Here is a 17,297-nt window from a genome sequence, read left to right on the forward strand (position 1 = left end):
TTGTAACAAAGTAATTGTTACAACCGCTATGGATCAGCTGTAAAAGGAAAAGAGAGAGTCTTGCTACCAGAGAGATGCCGAATAATAAAGAGTTTTATTATTCTCAACAAGGGTTTAGCGTCAGGGGCAGACTAGGCCAAAATAACAAACAAAATCTTTTTATCAACCTCTACATTTCCTAAAATAAATAAATAAAATGAAAAACTTAGCTTCCTCTCTAAATCTAAAACAGTGGGAAAAGATTTATACAAAATAAAATGCTGTCAAACCCCTACATCCCTTAATTTGACAATTATAAATTAGAATATTTACACACACGCACGCACACACACACATATATATATGTAATTGTACACATATATAAGTAATTGTTACAACAACGACATGAAGCAATAGCGAAGACACAATCTCACACGATGGCACAATAATGGTAGAGGTTGAGTGTTTGGGACGGCCCTTATATCTGGATCAGGTGTGGAGCTGAACAAATCACAGCGTCCAGCAAGTTATCACAAGAAATGCCCAACTGTCACACACACACACACACAGAGAGACATATTCACATGAAGGAGAACTCGGCCTCATAAGTCAAGTCAAGAATATTTGTATAGCGCTTTTCACAATACAGATTGTATCAAAGCAGCTTCACAGTATTAATTAAAATAATAATAAAACGTCCATGTTTGGTAATGCTGATCAATAGTATTATTGATTGATTCATTAAATTGAATATCCCCAACTGAGCAAGCCAAAGGCAACAGTGGCAAGGAAATGAAAAACTTCATCAAGTGACCTAATGGAGAGAAAAAAAACCTTGGTCAATTTTGATAATTTAGCGTTCTCATCCGGCCGTGATGAAATATATATTTGAGTGTCATCAGCATAACAATGGAAACTAATTCCATGTTTCCTTATAATATTTCCATGTGGCATCATATATATTTAGAATAATAGAGGGCCTAATACAGATCCCTGCGGCACTCCATAGTTTACTGAAGTTATGATCAATTTTTCTCCATTTAAATAGACAATAAATGGTAGCGGTCAGATAAGTATGATCTGAACCAGCTTAATGCTTGAGCTTGCCAGCCTTGGTCCGAAGCTAAAAGTAAATCATTAGTGATTTTAACGAGCGCAGTTTCAGTGCTATGGTGCGGCCTGAATCCAGACTGAAACTTTTCATAGATGTCATTTTCTTGCAAAAAAGAGCCCAGTTGAGCGGACACAACTTTTTCTAATATTTTAGACATAAATGGAATTTTTGAAATGGGTCTATAATTTGCTAGATTATGTGGGTCTAATTGTGGTTTCTTAATAAGAGGTTTTATAACTGCCCGTTTAAATGTTTTTGGAGCATGTCCTAAAGATAAAGATGAGTTAATGATATTGAGGAGGGGCTCTTCCACTACAGGTAACACTTCTTTCAGTAGTTTAGTTGGTATAGGATCTAATAAACATGTTGTTGTTTTAGATGAAGTGATACGTTTATTTAACTCTTTTTGTTCTATAGTTGTAAAGCACTGTAATTGTTCTTGCGGGGTGATAATTGAGGCTGAATTATATGGCGCGATTGAAGATTGAACGTTTAAAATTGTGGTTCTGATGCTTTCTATTTTCTCAGTGAAGAAGTTCATGAAATCATTGTAAACTGTAACGTGATATTTTGTTCAGGTGATGTCTGTTTATTTATTAGTCTAGCCACGGTGTTAAATAAAAACCTTGGATTATTTTGGTTGTTTTCTATTAGTTTGCGGAGATGCTCAGCCCTTGCCGCTTTTAGGGCCTTTTTATAACGTGACATACTGTCTTTCCACGCGATTCTAAAGACCTCTAAATTAGTTTGTTTCCATTTACGCCCTAATTTACGGGTTTCTCTCTTTAGAACATGCGTAGCACTGTTGTACCATGGTGCTTTAGTTTTCTCTCTGACCTTTTTTAATCTAATGGGTGCAACAATATCCAATGTTCTAGAGAGAATGGTGCTCATAGTGCTAGTCATTTCCTCTAGTTCCTCTGTTTGTTTGGGTTCAGGCAGTAACTGAGACAGATCAGATAAGCAATTTGAGAAATTATCTATGGTGGATGGAAGGATTGTTCTGCCTGGTCGGTAACGCGGTGTGACATAGTACTGTAGTCCGTAATATACAAGTTACCAGGAAGTGGTCACTGACACCATCACTTTGTGGAATGATATCTATACCGGTTGGATCGGTTCCATATGATATAATTAAATCAAGTGTATGATTAAGACGATGAGTTGGTCCGGTGACGTTTTGCTTGACCCCAAAGGAGTTTAATAAATCTGTAAACGCAGCCCCTAACGCATTATTTGAATTATCTACGTGTAAAATCTCCAACAATTAATGCTTTATCGACGTTGACCAATAGATCTGAGAGAAAATCTGGAAACTCTTTTAGGAAATCAGCGTAAGGCCCTGGCGGTCTATATACGGTAGCCAGGGCTAGAGATAATAGGGATTTTTTTCTTACATGTAAGAGCGTAACATTTAATACAAGTACTTCAAAGGAATTACATTTGTCACCTGTTTTCTGAGTAACATTAAGAATATCTCTGTAGATTGTTGCAACACCGCCACGACCACTCAGACGGGGCTCATGCTTATTACAGTATCCTGGTGGAGTGGACTCATTTAGACCGAAGTAATCATTTGGTTTAAGCCAGGTTTCAGTAAAGCAAAGTACATCAATGCTATTATCTGTGACTATTTCATTTACAATAGCTGCTTTAGGTGTGAGTGATCTAATGTTCAGAAATTGTTTTTGTTCACTAATAGCGAGATTTTCTGTTTTAATTTTCCTAGATCCTGCAGTAGATTTATTATCTCACTAAGCGAGGAATAGACACAGTTTCTATGAAATGTTCTACACTAGTATTTATATCAAATAATTTGGTGCAGCAAAGACTGTGTTTTGGACTTTTGGTAAGTCAAACGGCCTTTAACATCTTGGAGATGTTATCCGACAGAAGGTCTGCTCCATTTCTACTTGGGTGTAAGCCATCAGCGCGGAAGAGCCTAGGACGCTCCCAAAACAGATTCCAATTATTAATAAAGAGCAGTTTCTGCTCATTGCACCATGACATTAACCATTCATTTAGCGCGAATAATCTACTGAACTTTTCATGCCCTTGTCGATACGTGGGAAGCGGCCCAGACACAATGATCGTTATTTCAGGCGATGCGCTGCGTACCGTCTCGATCAGGCTCCTGTAATCCTATTTCAAAACCTCCGTCTGCCGCAGCCTGACGTCGTTTACTCCCGCGTGCAACACGACTGTTCCGACCCGCCCGTCACCGTTCAAAATCTCGGGTACCCGCACAGCGATATCGAAAACACGGTCATCAGGAAAGCAGTGGCTACGCACCTTACTTTTACCTGACGTAGCGTGGACGTGCCGAACAATTGAATCGCCGATGATCACAGCATCGCGTTCCGTTTCGCGAAGAGGGGAGAAGCGGTTCTGAGTGGAGGTCTCGAAGACCGTGAGGGGCGGAGAGATTCTTGCTCTGGTCCTGGCTCGCGTCTTCCACTGCGGAACCACCCAAGCTTCGTGATGGCGCGTCGGAGCCGGAGTGAATGAAACCATGGCTGACCGTGGCCTTGGCGCACGGGACCAATGCTGAGAGACGTACGGCGTGGACGAAATCGGGGTCTGCGGATTATTATCTGATTTGTGTGCATCGACGCGAGATGTTTCAAGAGCTAAACGCCGGTCTCTCAGCTCGGCTTGTCTCTCTAAAAGATCGCGGATCTGCTTCTCTACAGCTTCCAGCTCAGACTGCACCGCGTGCAGCTCGAATGTGTCCTCACCTGCACCAAAAGGTAGACAACATACATTTGATATATTCGCCATTTAAACAGATGGACAGTAAGTTAGCAACGACGCTACCAGTGATGCTATCAATATTAACACTAATGTTACGTCCCTTCCCTGATTTTAAAAGTCTAGGGAGTTTTGAGAAGGGAAACATTAAGCCACCCCTCGATAACCATTACCATTAACACACTGGGAAAGCAATGGAGACCACCAGGAAACAGCAGAGCAGATGAACACATTTATTGTGTGCAATAATCGGCCATAAACATGTATATAGATATCTCTATACATATAGATATATATATAAAGGAAACAAATGATTACGGTTCACAACCAGAACGAAAGAAAAATCACAAAAAAGAACAAATTATATTATACCCGATCTGGAAAAGAAAAAGGGAAAATTAGACAGTGCCAACACAACGAAAAGAATAAAACAAAAAGAATCTTTCTAACCCATTTTAACTAACCTATCTATAAAGAAAGAGGTAGAAAGAAAAAGTCTTCAACGTCCAGGACGTCCTGTACTTCCCTACTCTACCTACCAAAACAAAAATACAACAAATGGCACATGCCCCTAAACCTAGTGTATCTAAACAAAGTTCAAACTAAGTGTGCACAATGTACGTCACGTGACATAACTTACCTATCCCTTTTCCTTTATCCAGCCAAACACAGTGTTCCCACTCTTAACTCTTTCCAACAATAAAGGAAAAAGATCGGCAAAGCATATGGGTTTCACGTGAAAATCAAAGCACACTAGACAAGACTTAAATGGTAACCAAACACAGAATCAAAATAAGCATAACAGAAAATACAGAGCGCACGGTCGCAGACCAAGTTCACAAACAAAAAGCCGCGCGCCTCCAGTGAGGTGGTGTGTCCTTTTATCCTTCCGGTAACCATATGACTGGCTCTCGTCCTCCTACGTCAGTACACCAAAACCCTCCCCGCAGATGATTGAAGGCAGAGGCGGACCAATCAGCACATCACCTGCAAAAGAGAAAGTAAAAACGGACAGCGACAGAAAACAATACAAAGAAACGAAGAACTACAAAGAACTCCCGAACCACACCTCTCGATGTCACATAATAACGTAACACTAATTTATGACTGAAGTCTTGGATATAATCTGTCTTTTTAGTGGTACGGGTGTGATGTAGACGCACGATAGGTGAGAAAATGTTCGTTTGTAAGTGAGTGTAAAGAAGACGCGCTCAGCCGTGACCCACAGGTGTAACGGACCGGTATTGGGTCAATCGGTTTGAGACGCGTCGGCTCAACAGTCCGCGTTGTAACTATGAGATTTTGAGCAGCGGTGCTTCTCAGTGAGGAAAAGTAGAAAATGTTAGTTGTAAGTGAGTTTAAAGAGAGAAATCACGGATTCTGAATCGAAATCGATGGAGCTCAAACACAAACCATGAGAGCCATGAGAGTAATGACAAAACATAACAGTAATGACAAAACATAACAGTTATGACAAAACATAACAGTAATGACAAAACAAAAAGAGGTTTCTGGTTCTCAGGAGGATATAACAAAACATATCAAAATAGATACTAGTAGATTCCGTAGTAAACTGGATTTGTGTTAAATTAAGAATTAACTTTGTTTGTCATTTGTCCTTCTTTATTTGAATTTTGGGAATGTTATGTTTATTTTAGACTCGATGGAAGTGAATGACGACAAACAGCATCATTTCAAAAATGAAGATGCAGTCGTTTCAAAGACTGAATTTCAGAATTTCACACAAGAACAAGCTGGAAAATCTGGAGACGAAGGATCTTTAACCTGCTCTGCGTGTGGACTGTTTCACGTGCACAAATCAGATCTTAAGAAACACATGAAAATTCACACTGAACAAAATATTTTCACATGCACTCAGTGTGGAAAGAGTTTCACTCAGAAACATACTTTCAAATATCATCTTCTCTCTCACTCTGGAGTGAGATCGTTCAGCTGTGATCAGTGTGATAAAGCATTTGTTGTGGCATCAGGCTTAAAAGCACACCTTAAAACTCATTCTGCTGAGAAGCCTCACGTTTGTTCTGTCTGTGGAAAGAGTTTTAAACGACTGAAGTGTTTAAAAGAGCATGAGCGTATTCATACTGGTGTGAAACCTTATATGTGCTTTGACTGTGGGCAGAGATTTACTACAAACACACTGTTAAAAAGACACCAGAGGATTCATACTGGAGAGAAACCGTACAAGTGTTCACACTGTGAGAAGAGTTTCTCTCAGTCAGGACACCTGAAAGCTCATGAGAGACTTCACACTGGAGAGAAACCGTATCAGTGCTCCTCATGTGAGGAGAGATTCACCCGATTATTTCAGCTACATAATCATGAGAAAAAGGGTTGCCCAAAGTTGCCCATTGCCCAAGTTCCAGTTGCTTTTCTGTTTTGTCTCGGGATGCCCATCCTGAAGTAACTAGAGTACGTTCTGAAGACTTCAGAAGAAGAAAACTCTGAATCAACATGAACCAATGCTACAATTTTCTATATATCCGAATCATTTGTTAACAACATGTTCACATTACTTCAATGATCTCATTGTTTCTGCTTTAAATAAATGCATTGTTTAGCCTGACAAGCCAGACCCACATCAAGATGTTAGGTCTGGGAACACACCATTGGCAGGGCTCAATCCGAGGGGCGGGATAAACGGTTTTTTCTGTAAAACTGATTTTGAAACGATATGTATTGTGAAAAGTGCCATACAAATAAACTAGATTTGAGTTGAGCAAAGTTCACATTCACATCCATGATTTATAAATATTGCACCTACAAATGATTTAACATTCAGATTGTTTTAAATGTTTAATTTAATCTAAGAATCAAATTAGTATTGAAGTTTGAATGGTGATAGTTTGATCAAACGTTGCCCTTCTCTTTTCTCAACCGCTGTAACATGATTTATAATGATATGATTCAACTTTACTGACCTTCAAACACTTGTTTTGCATTAAAGTAAATCAGACATAGATTAAGTGTGAATGACAATGAAAACAATGAAATAGTTTGCAAATTAGAGATATGAAGGTTTTCCTAAAAACTCACATTCTTCTTCAATCCGATCTTTTCAGGCATTCTGTCTGCACTATTTGTAGTAGATAAATAGTCCACTTGAAAAAAAAAAACAATCCACAAAAAAAGGCTTGACGCTCACTTTCCAAAAGATTCCATTGTCCACAGGATAGATTTCCAAACTGGAATAATATTTATTACAAAAAAATAATGTTTATACAAAATCAAAAAATTAAAATCCCAAGCAAATAACGGATTGAGAAGATATAAAATTATTGATTTGTCACATGGAGTCAGGCCGTGGCGTGAGGTCAAAGACTGTCCCTTCCAGTTCTGGCAATGCCCTCAAGTCACGGTCCTTTATTCCCAGAGGCCTTACATCTCCTGCTTCAACCCCTAGGTGGTGTCAACTCAAATAACATCGGGCGAAATAGTTAATTATTTAACACCAAAAATAATCCTTATTTTTCTTACCAGAACAAAGAAACATTGACTGCATTAACCCTTAGGGGTCTAAGTAATTTTTGGGGTACTTGAGATGTTCTGAGATGCCCTGACATTTGTGTTTTTTCAGTTGCTTATAAACATATTAATGACAAAGTTGTAGTGAATGTGACAGACATAATTCACCTTTGTTATTACGTGTAGTTCTGTACACTGTGTTTCTGTATAACTGTTCAGGGATCGCGGTCCCTTTAAATGTTCGGAAGGCATGATGACGTGGGACGCTGGTCAGCGCCATTGATCTGTTGCTTTGTTTACCTTCTAAATAAACAACACACGTACTCGTGTGCTCAAAGTGAGAAGTTGTCTCTTGCAAATTACTGCAATTTCCACAAAGTTGTAATTACACTCTATTCAGCAGGCCTACCATAATATGTGAGCAACATCTATGTACATGTTTGTATTTTTGAGAGGATAATGTTTATACATGGTTATTGAAAAAATAATAATATATGTTTCTGAAATAAGGCCACAAAACACATACTAAATATGTGTCCACAAGACCTTTGACTAATGGATGTTTTCTAGTGGTGGGCAGATCGAGGCTTCGTGAAACAATGAAACAGACAATGAAATGTATTTTTCTAATATGTGAAGCTTGTAACCTGTAGGCTTCTCACTGTGCATAATATTATTTTTATCTATCTATCTATCTATCTATCTATCTATCTATCTATCTATCTATCTATCTATCTATCTATCTATATGTATATATCTATTCATCTATCTGTCTATATATATTTCTATCTATGCATCTATTAATGTGTCACTGTATACTCTGTCTGTCTCTAGCCGATCAGTCAATGTGTAAATTTAAATGAATGAAAGAATTGTCCAGCTCTACAATCTAGTACCTAATAATATATAGTACCTAGCTCTGAGATTGGAGAGATTAGCTTCCAAATCCGCAGTTCTCATCCTGCTGGATCTGTCTGCTGCCTTTGACACCGTTAACCACCAGATCCTCCTGTCAATCCTAAAGACGAAGGGCATCTCGGGAACCGCACTCCAGTGGTTCAAGTCTTACCTCTCAGGTAGGTCCTTCAGGGTGTCTTGGAGGGGTGAGGTGTCTAAGACCAAACATCTAGCTACTGGAGTGCCTCAGGGCTCAGTGCTTGGACCACTTCTCTTCTCCATCTACATGACATCACTAGGATCTGTGATTAAGAAACATGGCTTTTCCTATCACTGCTACGCTGATGACACACAACTCTACCTCTCATTCCACCCTGACGATCTGATGGTAGCCGCTCGCATCTCTGCCTGCCTGACAGACATTTCTGGCTGGATGAAGGACCACCACCTTCAACTAAACCTTGCGAAGACAGAGCTACTTGTAGCCCTGGCCAACCCAACACTTCATCACAACTTTACCATTCAGCTAGGCTCATCATCCATAACTCCATCAAGGTCAGCCAGGAATCTTGGAGTTGTAATTGATGATCAATTGAACTTCACTGACCACATTGCTAGAACTGCCCAGTCCTGCAGATTTGCCTTGTACAACATCAGAAGGATCAGGCCCTTCCTATCAGAGCATGCTATACTCCTTGTCCAAAGTCCTGTTCTATCCAGACTGGACTATTGTAATGCTCTCCTGGCTGGTCTCCCAGCTTGCACTGTCAAACCTCGGCAACTGATCCAGAATGCTGCAGGTAGAGAGGTCTTCAACGAGCCGAAGACAGCACATGTCACTCCTCACAAAATTGCACTGGTTGCCAGTGTCCGCTCGCATTAAATTCAAGTCACTGACGTTTGCCTACAGAACAACCACTGGCACTGCTCCCCTTTTACCTTAACTCATTACTTCAGACTTATGCGCCATCCAGAAACTTGCACTCTGCAAGCGAGCGGCGTCTTGTGTTGCCATCTCAAAGAGGCACAAAATCTCTTTCTCGGACCTTTACCATGACTGTTCCCTGCTGGGGGAATGATCTGCCTAACTCAACCAGAGCTGCTGAGTCCGTAGCCATTTTTAAGAAACGCTAAAGACACATCTTTTTCGGCATCACTTGATCCAGTAATACTAACACTTTCTCTTCTATTGTATCTGTAAAATTATATATATATATATACTTTTTTACATGTACTGCGTTAGATTGAACTGAGAAAGGTCATAGCACTTACATATTGTTGTCCTACTGTTAGTTTAACTGCTTCTATTGTTCTCATTTGTAAGTCGCTTTGGATAAAAGTATCTGCTAAATTAATTAATGTAATGATGAAAGAATGGTTAATATTAATATTAGTTCGTACACTGCGATTATACCTTGTGTTTTGACGAACATAATAAAAAAGTAATGAAATGGAAAAAAAATTTAAGCTGATTTTGTGTCGTCTTGATTCTCTGAATAACTTGCATGAGCTTCTCTATTATGTAGTTTTGGCAATAGTTTGTCAGCATCACAGATGTTCGTCTATAGATGGCGCCATTTGCTTTCATTTCAACCACGTGATCTTGTTGAATCCATCGTGATTCATAAAACGTGTACTCTGTAACTTTTTTCAAAATTTAGAAACATTTATATGAAGAGCGAGAAAATTGTGAATTCATCTTCCAAACATTACCTTTGTCTTATCCTGAATCACTATGGTAGGTCTATAGTGTTTATATTGGGACTATTTTAGCCACGGAGTAACGAGTACCTTCTTGACTCGCCATAGACATAAACAGAGAGAAGTAGCGCCGCCTACAATGTACTTCCGCAACGCACATTAATTATGTAGAGGACATTATATTTTAGCAAATTTCTCTGAAATCATTCATGTCACAAGATAGTATTGCACTATTGCATTGCACTATGAACGGAGTAAAGTTAAGTCTCTGTTAAACTGCCTCCTTGTCTTTATTAGTTACCTGTAACATTACAGAATTAATGAATTAACTTATTGTTAAACCTTAATACATTATCCTACTAATGTCCTGATTCCTCCGCTTCTGGGGATGTCCCCACCAATCTCAAAATCAAACCTACACCCCCCTTGATGAGAAGTATAAATACCATACCGAGATAACATGCCTCTGAAGTTTGAGTTTTTGCACCCTTACAATACTTATAGGCAACTTCATCTTCCGCTCCATGAAACATGTTATTGCTCAGTAGTACACATATATGTTTCTTTAATGTATTTTCATTGTACTGAAATTGAAATAAAGCTGAAATTAATTTTCTATGGGCATATGCGGCTGAAACAGGTAGCCTAGTCAGTGCATTATCCCAAATTTTTCAACATTAACATTTTAATATAACATTATAGTCATTATGGCCTTTAGAAAAATGTGTGTTTTTTAGGAGGTGGGGTAGTGCACTATAGGCCCCTGTGGCGCGGCCTAAGCTTTTGTCCTTAATGGCATTTTATTCCTTACATTACTTTTACTTTTATACTTTAAGTAGTTTTGAAACCAGTACTTTTATACTTTTACTTGAGTAAAAAGCTTGAGTTGATACTTCAACTTCTACAGAAGTCTTTTTAAACCAGTATCTGTACTTCTACCTGAGTAATGAATGTGAATACTTTTGACACCTCTGGTTATAAGTAGTTTTTAATTGTTTTTTTATTTTTATCCATCTATCTTTTTTTCTTTTAAAATACATTATTTTGTTTTCATATATTGTGTCCTGCTTTCCCGAAACAAACTCAGTTTGTAGAATTGTTTCTAAACGACATTTTGAGCAAAACATTTGCACCTGAATAATCTAGAGTGATTGTAAGTGTGATGATCATCTGCTAAATGAGCAACAACGACCACAATTCACTCCTTCAGTCAGTGAAGCTCCCACAGCCGTTCATGAGAGTTTAAATGCTGGGAATATTCCCATCTTCCCACAGGAGAAGAAGAAGCAAGCAGGAGGAATTGCTCTTTACAATTAAAGATGGAGATTGATGAAGAACCCTGCAGAATAAAAGATGAAGATACAGAGGAACAAATAGGTTGGTGTTTTCCTTCATTCTCTTTAATGACTGATGAGGAACATTAAGATGAACTCACATATCCTCCTGAGACCCAGGCATAGACATTATCCTCTGTAGAGGACATTATATTTTCGAGATAATTCATGCCACAGTCCTGTAAAGAGCACATTCAGGGCTTTTCAGAGATACCAAATGTTTGGAGGTTTTACAACTCCCACTATATATATAGAATATATATATATAACTACACGCACATTATATATAAAGTTTTGAAAAGTTCATACATTCATTTCTTATCAAAAAAATAAAATCCTTTCATCCAGACATTACAACTGAATCAAATTTATCACTCTTATCTAAATATTATATTTAATAGAGTAATTTAACATTTTTTGTTGTTGTTGTAAATAAACATCTCAGCTAAATGTTACAAGGTTTCAAATCAGAATATGACTGTTATGAAACAGGGCACTGATTTCATACTTGTCCTCTGTATAGACACCAGGACCAGTGTTGGGAAAAGTTACTTTAAAAAGTACACTGTAAAAATTATTTTTCCTCTCCAAGTCAAAATATTAGTGACTGGTCACATCTAAATGTTTTAATTGGCCCAAGTGAAATTCTGTAAAATAAATTGAATTAATTGTTGCAATAGTCTGTTAACATTGGCTCAATGAGGAATAATATGTCAGACTAATTGAAAATTTAGATGTGATCAGTCACTAGAAAATTTTGACTTGGGGATGTACATTTTTTTTACAATGCACTGTATGTTGCGTTACTCCCAAAAAAAGTAACTAATTGCGTTATTGAGTTAACCCTAACTAGTTGAGTTATTGAGTAATGTTGCTTTACTTTTGCGTTAGGCTATTTTTTCTCACCTCCGCTGGGGTTACTTGTTTATTTTTTAATAACAACCAAAAAAGTGTATTACTATTACTAATTTAGTACTATTTTTAGTCCATAAATAAAACTATAGCAATTTTGCATAGCAAAACTGTTGAATCAGGACAAGTAGTTGTGTTTAGAAACTTTAGATTTGTAAGGTGGCCATTTCTTATGACGATAAATGATAGAAGACATTATAAAAATAACGTTATAGCTTTCTGCACCAATTATGCAGGCTAGCAAAGTTAGCTAACGTTAATTGAATTTAAGTTCATTTTTTTCGCATATAATCATGTAAGGTACAATCATAGGGGAATGTAAGATTTTCAGTATTAAATTAGCCCACAACTCTTATCCAACATTATACATGTTCAGAATGAAGAACGGTGTTGCCAGATTGGTTTGTTTTACAGCCTAATTGTGAAAAATCCACACAAAATTATATATATAATAAACACCCAAAATAAATACAGAATTAACAGTACAAATTAATTCATAACTTCTACATTGTGGCATTCATTTTTTTTTAATATGAAATAAAACAATTCATATGTATAAATATTGTAATAAGTAATGCTGTCATAAATTACTGACTGATTCATATATATATATGTATATATATATATATATGAAGTAGCTTCCAAAATTGGTGAATTAGAAAATATGTAACAATGATAAATGATCGACTATGCCAATAAGCTGGGTTGTGTTTCTTGATGCTGTCTAAAGTGCACTGTAGAAAATGCATGGGATAGAGACTGATATAAGTGCATGGTGGTTGTTGCAGTGACGCTAAATTAGCTAACATTTAACCTTAAAGTTATCTGCTCAATCGTTCTCATTGTTTTGGTAGAAAGCAATTATGCCAATAAGCTGGGTTGTGTTTGTTGACACTGTCTAAAGTGCACTCTAGAAAATGTGTGTGTGGTCTAGATTTCAGAATGCCTCGAAGGAAGTTCAAGCCTTGCCCCTCCTGCCAAGCACCTAACCAGGTGAGGGAAAGTGGAATAGAGCATCATGTCTAATATTCAAATATGTGGTTTTAATGTTCTACATTTCTCATTATTAGGTCAATTGGACACTAAAGTATGCTCCTACTAAATGTCCCTGTATGATATCTGTACTGTTACAAAACAGTGATAATGTAAGACGTCTGGTTGATATATATTTTGATTGCTTGTTTTGCACCAAACGCCATAGGCAACATTGATTAGAGTAGCCTGGGTGTCTCCTACATCTGCCACTTTCACTGTATAATAATAATAATAATAATAATAATAATCCTGTGTCAATCTAGAGACGCATATTCTGAATTGCATTGTGCTTTGTGTGTTCCTTTCTTTCCTTTATACAGCCAAATTAAACTGTATCTTGATTGTACTTCTTCTCTGTGACTGTGGATCTGATGTCTCACTTTGGTATACTTTTACCAACACAGATGAGCCGCAAAACCTGCAGCTCTTGTTTCGCAGCCATCTCCCAAAAAAGCAAATTAGCGGCCAAAAAAGTGACCCTGGACAGGAAGTGGGGGGAAAGGATCCTAAAAAATAGAAATGCGGGAAGAGTTGTGGACTCTGCCCATATTGCAGTAAGTAGAAATGCTCATATTTCATTAAGCAATATGATTTGTTGTTTCTTTCATTAATATTGTGTGATAAGGCAAGGGCCTCATTTTACAAAAATAAGTTTAATATGTCAGTGAGTGAATTTGAGGTAGTCATAGATGGCATTGGTGTAACATTTTATTTGAATTAATTTGTAATTTGCTTGACATGCATGGAATAGACTTTCTTTTTGACCAGGCGCTCATGTATATTTGTTTACATATACAACCGGCTACATTATAAATATAACCTTGCTTTAGTACCACACAGGTACTTCAGTATGTGTGTTACTGAAGTCTCTGTCTCTGCTAAAGGCAGATCATAACTCATAATTCAGACCCAGAGTCACTACTAAAGACAGTCTTGCATGATTATGTAAGTAGATAACATGCTCCCACCTTGCACTACCACCCCTAGCATGTGAATATTATTGCATCTCACACTTATAGTGCCTTGCGCTGTGTTACTTTTAGAGAAAGTGCATGATGACGTGGCAAAATAACTCAGGACATGCGTGAAAGCCATGCTGTGTGCAACATGTGTGTTGGTAAAAGCAAGGCCAGGTGTCCTATTTCAAAGCCACAACTTGAAAAAGCATTTGAATTACTACAGGGGAGATAGTAATGTCGCGTTAAAAGTGATAAGGATTCAACCATACCTACCGGAGTAGGACCGAGACCAGGTTCTGTAGAGCGGCTGGCTATTTTATGTCCGTTGGTGGCATTCCCAAATGAGTGTTTCTGTTTGTCCCCCAAGCTACATTTGCCGTGGGCAGAGACAGGTAGACCGACCAAGGGGGGGAGGAGAGTGTTTGGATCAGGTGGATAGGTGGCCATAAAGAGGGAGTCCAGTCAAAATGTGTTTTTGTTATCATATTTTGTTTTTTGTGTGTGTCCAATCAATATAATTATTTTTGAAGGGTGTCAGGACTTTTAGTGTTCCTTTTAGAAACCCAGATTGCTAACTACTAGCTTACCAGCATCCAGCACAACATTACATGAATATTGGTTGTATAAAGAATGCGGTACGCTTTGTGTGGGAAAAAAATTTCCAAGAACCCCCTCATAATCAAAACAATTAAGCATATGCTTGCTACCGTTTGTATACTTAGATGCCATTTCTATTCTCTGAAGTCGTGTTCGGGTCCACTATTCCGTGTTTTCTAGCTGGTGTGTACTACTTGATCTTTAGTCAACTTTGGATTTTGAATCACTTAATGATGTGGCTCATTACATTTATCCACGTTCATCAGCTATCTAAATGGCAAATAAGCCAAGCTAAGCAGCAGGAAGAACGGTTCATCATGTCCTGAGTGAAGTGATTCACAACAGATTGACTTAATTAGTCATAATCACAAAAAAGTTAAATGTTTATGTTTTAATTTATAAGTGCATTTATAATCAAGATTTTATATGTAGATTCTAGATCATTACATCGTCATTAATAAGCATTTCTTAACGATAAAGCACAACTTTCTCATTCAAAGCAAATCCACTTTGAGAATTAATGTTTGCTGTCTGCATTTATTTGTTACAGGTTAAAAAACTAAGTGCATTGGGCTATATCCCCATTCTATTTTTCGCCAGGAAGGAAAAGGCCTCTAAAAAGTTGGTGGCCAATGTGGTGACCCATCTGCCACCCACTGAGGATAATCTAAACATTCTGGCCACCATGAGAAGGGCCTACAATTTTGTATTAATCAAAGAAGGTAGGATTTGTGTAATTTAAGTCATGACGGTTTTAAACTAGGGTTTTTTATGATGGGGAAATATCGAAAATTAACATACACATACAATATAGTAGGGAACTCCATGACAACCTTGCCAGAGCCCCAGCATGAGGCCCAGCATGAGGCCCAGCCAGAGGCCCAGCATCAGGCCCAGCCAGAGCCCCAGCATCAGGCCCAGCCAGAGGCCCAGCATCAAGCCCAGCCAGATCCCCAGCCAGAGCCCCAGCATCAGGCCCAGCCAGATCCCCAGCCAGAGGCCCAGCATCAGGCCCAGCCAGTACCACAGCATCAGGCCCAGCCAGTACCGCAGCATCAGGCCCAGCCAGTACCGCAGCATCAGGCCCAGCCAGTACCGCAGCATCAGGCCCAGCCAGTACCGCAGCATCAGGCCCAGCCAGAGCTCCAGCCAGAGGCCCAGCCTGTGAAGGAACAACCCGCCCCCAAAAAAAGAAAGTGTAAGTAAACTGTGGTCTTAGCACACTATGTATGAATTTTCCCTTTTTGTAATCATTATTCATGAAATACATAAATCTTCAGGTAAATTTAAGTACAGTCAATTAGTTAATAGCGAGTCATTTTCAGTGGCCAGTCTGATACACAAAGGAGTTTGTCCTCGCATACATACATTTCAGTACTGAACACACACTCTAGGAGTAAAGCAATGAGCAATACACACTTGAGGAGAGATGAATACACACACACACACACACACACACACACACACACACACACACACACACACACACACATGCATCAGTGGGCAGTCATCAGAGTCATCACCCCTTTTCTCAGAAGTTTCTGAATTTCGGTTCGAAGTAGGTGTGCTACTATCGAATCTACCGAAGTCTCGACGCACGCCGTGTGGCGGCGAGGGCGTAGGCGAAACTGCAGCGAATAGCCTTCCTTTATGATGTTTAGCACCCATTTTGAAACCCCGGGAAGCTTTGCCCACGCATCTGCACGGGTTGCTAGGGGCTGAGTGAGAAGCGCGCTTTGATCGACTTGTGATACAGCGGCTTCTGTGAGCTGTGACAGAAATGTCATGCTCGCAACATCTGAGGCCGGGGCCGCGCTGATAACAGCGGGCAGAATGTCCGTGCTCGACTCCTCTGCAGTGGTTAACCGGGAGGGGGAGGGCTGGACGGGCTCCGTAGGAACCGTAGTGCTTGTGTGTGAACGTGGGCGCGGGGGAGCGGGCAAGTTTACCACCTTTATAGCATCGCTCGCCTGAGCAGAGCGCCTGCACCCTGGTTTCGTTTTTACAGAAACCGCGCGATAAGCAGGAGGTAGCATTAGTGGGCACTGGGTTGTGGGCACTTTTAACGCGCAATCGAGCTGAGTCGATTTTGTGTGCGTGGGCCCTGTGTGCGGGGCCGTGTTTGTGTGTAGGGATGGGCACATAGCAGTGGGCAGTCTTACTACACATGAAACACCATCGGCCGTGGCCGGGACACCAGAAAATATGCTCTTTAAGGGATTTATCTGGGTAGCCGTGAAAACGGCTGTTGTGTGCAGGCAAGCGGGTACTAGAACAGGCTTGTTGACGGCTAAATACACTGGACCAGTCACTTCTCTTGGGACTGGACGAGCGGCAAACTTCGGTGAAGGTCCGGCCGCAGCGGGACTTGAACACCGTCGTTTTCCTAGGAGTGCTAGGATGACTTTGGTACCTCAGGCTTCAACGCGATCTTCGGCCGCGGACCACGCGAGCTCTGTGTCTGACGGCGTTGAAACGAGGCGTTGGGCGGAGGCTTAGGCTGAGCACTCTGAGCAGACGGTTTCGCACGGCCTG

The 17,297-nt window shown here is 39.5% G+C and overlaps 1 protein-coding gene across 1 annotated transcript in view; it reads left to right on the forward strand.

Moving 5' to 3' along the window:
• The window catches only part of LOC306984754 (uncharacterized protein), a 35,933-nt gene that overhangs the window by 10,217 nt on the left and 8,419 nt on the right, over positions 1–17,297 (forward strand). Inside the window, exons 4-8 of the mRNA XM_079586410.1 lie at positions 11,201–11,302; positions 13,106–13,164; positions 13,611–13,760; positions 15,313–15,484; positions 15,577–15,960. Of these exons, the coding sequence (XP_079442536.1) occupies positions 11,201–11,302; positions 13,106–13,164; positions 13,611–13,760; positions 15,313–15,484; positions 15,577–15,960 (867 nt within the window). The remainder of the gene's footprint in view (positions 1–11,200; positions 11,303–13,105; positions 13,165–13,610; positions 13,761–15,312; positions 15,485–15,576; positions 15,961–17,297) is intronic.

The sequence above is a fragment of the Phoxinus phoxinus genome, assembly GCF_949152265.1.
Source record: "Phoxinus phoxinus genome assembly, chromosome: 17".
NCBI classification, from domain to species: domain Eukaryota; kingdom Metazoa; phylum Chordata; class Actinopteri; order Cypriniformes; family Leuciscidae; genus Phoxinus; species Phoxinus phoxinus.